This window comes from Carlito syrichta, unplaced genomic scaffold (genome assembly GCF_000164805.1).
Source record: "Carlito syrichta isolate Samal-C Ts95f unplaced genomic scaffold, Tarsius_syrichta-2.0.1 Scaffold151581, whole genome shotgun sequence".
In the NCBI taxonomy this organism is placed as follows: domain Eukaryota; kingdom Metazoa; phylum Chordata; class Mammalia; order Primates; family Tarsiidae; genus Carlito; species Carlito syrichta.
Genome location: NW_007095677.1, coordinates 165,932 through 171,931, shown reverse-complemented (window position 1 = coordinate 171,931; position 6,000 = coordinate 165,932). Strand labels below are relative to the sequence as shown.

The window sequence follows — 6,000 nt, the reverse complement described above, 5'->3', positions numbered from 1 at the left end:
TAAGTTTTTGATTTTATTGTAGAGATGAGGTTTCGCCTGCCCAGGCGGGTCTCGAACCCGCAGGCTCAGGCAATCCACTCACCTCAGCCTCCCAAAGGCGCAGGATTACAGGCTGAGCCACCGAGCCCGGCTAGCTTCTTTTCTTATAAAGTGCAGCTAGGCCCACCTGAGGGTACCTGGACTAAGCAGTTGTCAGCACCCATGTCATTTCCACACTACCACATGTGCTTGCCCAGGGGGCTGACACGGTGTCCTGAGTGCCCATGAAACGTCAGCCAAGGTCACAGCATACCAACTAGTCATAAGTTGTGTCCAAGTGACGCCTAAGGTAATTTCTGGGGTTTTGCTCTGAGAAAAACCAAACAACTATCAGGAATGAAAGGTGGCCCTCTTACAGAAGGACTGTACACACAAAGCAGTCAACCTGGGAGCGGAGCATGAGCTGGGCACACAGGCAGTTGTCTTCCAAGCAGTCTCCAGACCACGCCACATGCCCAGCCTGCCCTGCAACCGGAGCTGTAGTCAGCCTTTGGTGGCAACTGCTCCTTGCTCATAGCTAGTGATGCCTATAAAATAAAGATCCAGAGTTCCAGGTTGTAGAGATAACTGACTGCACCCCTGGAAACACCCCCTGCAGACCACGTTTCCCAAAGTCTTTGTAACTGGGCACAAGAAATGTTCCTGGGCCCAAGCTGAAACAAGCAACCAGAACGCAGGAGAGGACCGACACTCTTCCCTGCCCACTCTTCCCCACCCACCCTCCAATCAGAGAGCAAGCCTAGTAGAGACTGTGCTGGGACACCTTGGCAGGGGGCTGAAGCAAAACGTTGCGTGAGCAGGGACTCCTGGAAGCACCCGGTGACAGCTTGCCCAGCACTTGCACCGCATTTGGGAGCGGGTGCCTCTGCACAGCCTGGGCCTCTGTCGGACCTTGTAGCTCTCCAGCTGTACCTCTGGCTCCTCTTACCTTTGCCCCCTCGGTCCTCAGGAGGGCCCCCTGGGGCCTCCATCTCTCTGTGCTCAGAAGTGCCTGGCCCATCATGCCAGGGGCGCTTTCTAGGTGGTAGGGATGCCATGTCCATGCCTTGGAGGGAAGAAGAGCGCTCTCTGCTGGCTGGGGAATGACCGTCATGCGGGGGATGATCAGGGCGGGGAGCATCACGGAAATGTTCATGACCAGGCCCTGAAGTAAGAAACACAATCTCCTTACAGTAAAGTACAGTGCAACCCATAGCAGGTAGAAACAAACTGTTGAGAATGCAGATCAACTTAAAAACCATCACTCATCCATGCTAAAAACACTTCCTGAACACTCACCACAAGCCAGAATGTAGGTCACCGTGAATGCATAGAAAGGCCAAGTGGCCAGGCATGGTGGCTCATGCCTGGAACCCCAGCACTTTGGGAGACCACATCGGGAGGCTCACTTGAGCCCAGGAGTTTGAGACTAGACTGGGCAACACAGTGAGACCTTATTTCTACAAAAAAATTGAAAAATTAGCCAGGCATGGTGGTACACGCCTGTAGTCCCAGCTACTCAGGAGGCTGAGGCAGAAGGATTGCCTGAGCCAAGGAGGTCCACGCTGTGTTAAGCCACGATCACACTACCGTACTCCAGCCTGGCTGACAGAGTGAGACCCCAACTCAAAAACAAATAAATAAATAAGTTGAGATTAGAAGTCTATGATCTTCCCAAGATAAGAGGAGGCTGGTATGGTCCAGCGAAGTGGTCCTCAGACATTTTAGTGTCAGGACATCTTTACATTCTTAAAAATTATTGAGGACCCCAAAGAGATTTTGTTGATGAAAGTTAAATCTAATATTTACCACATTAGCAATTAAGACTTAGAACATTAAATTTACTTTTCAAAAATAAAACAATTTAGTGAAAAGAGTGGTACTGTTTTATACTGAGACAAATTCCTGTAATGTCTGTCTTAACGGAAGGAAGCTGGATTCTTCCTCTGCTCTGCATTCAGTATGCTGAGGTCAGATGCTGGCCACGAAGGACACGGAAACCATCCAGTCTTCCAAGGAGATCTAAGGTGAAGAAGACAGGACCCAGCAGACCACTGGGAGGGCCCTCAAACCCTATTTTATGACCTGTTGCGCTAGAGTCACCATAAGCTACCCACAATTGGTTTTTCCTCACCTGGCTCTCTGCTTCCATCCCAGGAGTCAGGTTTCCGTCCTCCTTCAAAGCGAGGGAACTCATCAGGAGTGGGAAGCAAGCCCTTCCTTCCTCCTGTACAACAAGAAGACAACACTACACTCACAGGCTGTCTCAGGTGTGTTCACAGCCACTGACTCTGCCACCCTACCCTCCAGACCCACTAGCCTCAGTGCTCACTCACCTCGTGGGGTACCTCGACCTCGACCTCTGAGATCGCGTCCTCGGGCCGCTTCATCAGAAGCATCAAAACTCTCCTCTGGACCAAAGTCTTCAGGACCAGGAAAACCATCCCTTCCCCTGGGGGGAGCCCGGCCCTCGTGTCTTGGGGGAGCTCCTCTTCTGAAGCTGTAAAGAAAACACAGCAGAATATCCACTTTATGGAATACCTTGCGCTTTAAGTTAACGCTTCAAAGAAGCATATGACAGGAAAAATATGATACAGTGTTACATGAGAAGAAAACAAAACAAATATACATATTTTTTAAAGTATACATTAACAGTCCTAATATTAGAGGAAAACAGGGAAGAAACATACCAGAATGTGGGATTATACTAAATTTCTTTTAGGAATAATAATGGCAGTGAACACTTTTAAGAGATTATATCATGTGTATTTCGTTCTCACAACCACCATATCAAGCTGGTACCGTTCTCACCTCTTCTGGTGTGTGAGTATACCAGGCACAGATTGCTGAAGCCATTTATTTAAGGACACACAGTAAGTGTTGGTCGTTGTGCTTTGAATTCAGCCAGTCCTGGCCCTCAGCCCAGGCTCTCTATCAATGCCTCATAAATACTCGATATTATCATCTACATTTTTATGATGAACATTTATTACTTATATGATCAGAAAAAAGGGGTATAGATCGTGCCCACCAAAAAAAGTACTAGACTTGTTTGGGGTTTTGTGCTCTGCACCTGCCATGGCCCTCAGCCTCCATGCAAGGGCAGACCTACATGGCCACACGCCACACCATGGCCACGCTCCACAGCAGCCTAGCTTATGGATGGGCATCTGGCATAAGGCAGCCCACACATTGCTAGTTGGCAACCGGGTGCCCTGGCTGGTGGATTACTTCCCCTTCTCTCAGGAATTCTGGAACTGGGAGGCCAAGTTGGCTGGAGTGCTACTGAAAGAGAGAGGTTGCTAGGAAGCCTGCGGGAAAGAGGAAAAAGTGGCTGCAAGCAGAAAAAGGGGCCAAAGCACACCAAGAGAGCACGAGCACCGGGGAGGGTGGGTGGGGCGCAGGCCAGGGTCAGTCTGCACGAGCAACCTGCCTGTGGCCTCTTCCCAGGCCAGGCTTTGACCTTCTTCGAGTTTCCCTTCAGTTATCTCTAATTCCATTCTTCTACTTTGAGATTTCCAAACTTAGAGCTGAAAGAACAGCACTGAAAGAACAGCACAATGAACACCACAGATCCTTCACTTAGATTTAGTCAGTTCTTAACATTTTGCCACATGCCCTCTGTCTGTTTACAAACACATGTTCCAAGCCATTTAAGAGCTAAATGTCCACACATGACTCTTTACCCCTAGATACTTCAATGATTATTCCAGAAACAATACTTACTACTTAATCACAATACCATCACCACTGTTAACAATATGTGACGTTAATATATAGCCCAAATCAAACTACCCCACTTGTCTCCGAAATGTCCTTTACACTTGGTAGTTTTTTAGTATAGAATTCAATCATGACCACAAACTGTTATTCAGTGGTCGTGTCTCTTTGGCCTCCTTTAATCTAGAACAGTCTGTCAGGTGCAGTGGCTCACACTTATAATCCCAGCACCTTGGAAGGTGGAGATGAGAGGACTACCTGAGCCCAGGGGTTCAAAAACAGCCTGGGCAAGTTGGTGAGACCTCCTCTCTACAATTTAAAAAAATTTTTTTAAATTTAGCTGGGTGTGGTGGTATGTGCCTATAGGTCCAGCTATTTGGAAGTCTGAGGTAGAAGCATCGCCTGAGCCCAGCAGGTCGAGGCTGCGGTGGCCAGGAGCACACCACTGCAGCCTAAGTCAGAGTGAGACTCCAACTCAAAAAAAAAAAAAAAATCTAGAACAGTATGCTCCTGTGTTTTTGTGTTTTATGATCTTGACATGTTTGTAGGGTCCATCTGGGTGTTTTATGAAATGTCCCACAATCTGAATGTATCTGACTGTTTCATCATGATTAGATTCAGGTTAATAGGTTAAACGTTTTCGGCAAGGACTGCTTAGACATCCTCATTATGCCAGTTTGTCTCATTTATGATGTAAGTGTGGTGGCAACCAGAGCATGCTGTTGCAAATGCACATTTCCCTGTGCAATTCATAAGCAATCTGTGAGGTGATACTGTGGCACTGTGAGAATCTTCTGCTCCCCCACAATCTTTTGCCCGATGGTTTAGCATTCACTGATGATCCTTGTCTGCATCTGATGATCCTTGCCTGATACTGAATGCTTAAAAAGAGGTGATTTTCTAATTCTACCATTCCTTCTGCAATTATGACTTGGCATTCTACTGTAAAAAAGAGCTTCCTCTTTTTTACCCGCACTTCAGCTTCTTGGTCATGAGGTAATTTGACTGAATCTTGCTTCCTGCAAGCAAAGAAGTTGTGTGCTCCAGACACTGGCTGAAATGACAAGCTACGGGGAGGGTGGAATTGGTCAAGAGGGGGACATGGGGGACCAGGAAGAGTCTCAGCAGAGAGCACTGTTCCCCTGAAACACAGCAGGACTCTTCTTTTGTCCAGGCATCCACTACATGACTGTCCTAGTTACAAAGGAATAATTTGCGCTCATCAGGAAATACCTCCTGTAAGGCTAAATGTGTCCTGCCATCCCAATTCATAATGAAGCCCTAAATCCCAGTGCAATGGTGCTAGGAGATGGGACCTTTGGGAGTTGATTAGTGCCAGATGAAGTCATGAGGGTAGGGCTCTGATGATGGGATTAGGACCCTTATTAAATGAGACACCAGAGAAACCCCATGTCCCCATTCCGCACCCCCCCCCATGGTTGAACCATGTGAGAACACAGCAAGAAAGCAGCTGTCTACAAGCCAGGAAGAGAGCCCTCACCAGAACTCTGAGATAATACATCCCCGTAGTTAAAGGCACCCAGTCTGTGGCATTTTGTTGCAGCAGCCCAAGTAGGCTGAGGGACTGACTGGCCCTCTCAAGCACTTCTCCCAGGGCATTAACTCAACAGACAGTTCCTGAGCACCTGCAACATGCTGCCACTGCCGCTCTAGGTCCTGAGGATACAGTGCTGAGAAAACCAAGCCACCATCCTTGAGGAGGAGGCAAGCTTGCAGGAGATACTGGCAGTCATTATTCACAGGCACTATTACTTTATGTCAAGAAGTGTTCTGTGCCATGGAGAAGCCTGAAGCAGGGTACAGGAGCTGGATGCAGCAGGAGTTCTAACAGGTACGAGCCACAAAAATCTGGGCGCATGTGTTCCGGGCAGAGGAGAGAGCAAGCACCTAGTCCCAGGTGCAGAAGCATGTGTGGCATGCTTGGAGAATAGCACAAAAGGGCAATCAGTCTTGGTTATGCATTGTCACTGACAAATGAAATATAATACAAATCAAGACAGGGTAAAATGTAAAACTACGCACGAGATGCAGAGATTCAAGGAATCAATGAGAATTATGCAGATGCCAAGCTCTTGTAGGCATAAAAAGCCATGTCAAAGAGAATGCTGGGACATCATTAGGAGAGGCCCTCAGGCACATGGGAGCCCTACATCTTTTTTTAATGCCCCAGCAGCTGTATCCCTAGTCCCTGCCAAATCACCCTTCTTGGCCTGCCATTAACCAGCCGTGTCTCTCACCACC

At 48.0% G+C, this 6,000-nt stretch overlaps 1 protein-coding gene across 1 annotated transcript in view; it reads right to left on the bottom strand.

Moving 5' to 3' along the window:
- WDR33 (WD repeat domain 33) overlaps window positions 1-6,000 on the bottom strand; it is a 73,317-nt gene that overhangs the window by 2,067 nt on the left and 65,250 nt on the right. The window contains exons 18-20 of the mRNA XM_008050566.1: window positions 2,355-2,518; window positions 2,153-2,245; window positions 968-1,183 (exon numbers count right to left, since the gene is read on the bottom strand). Coding sequence (XP_008048757.1) covers window positions 968-1,183; window positions 2,153-2,245; window positions 2,355-2,518 — 473 coding nt within the window. The remainder of the gene's footprint in view (window positions 1-967; window positions 1,184-2,152; window positions 2,246-2,354; window positions 2,519-6,000) is intronic.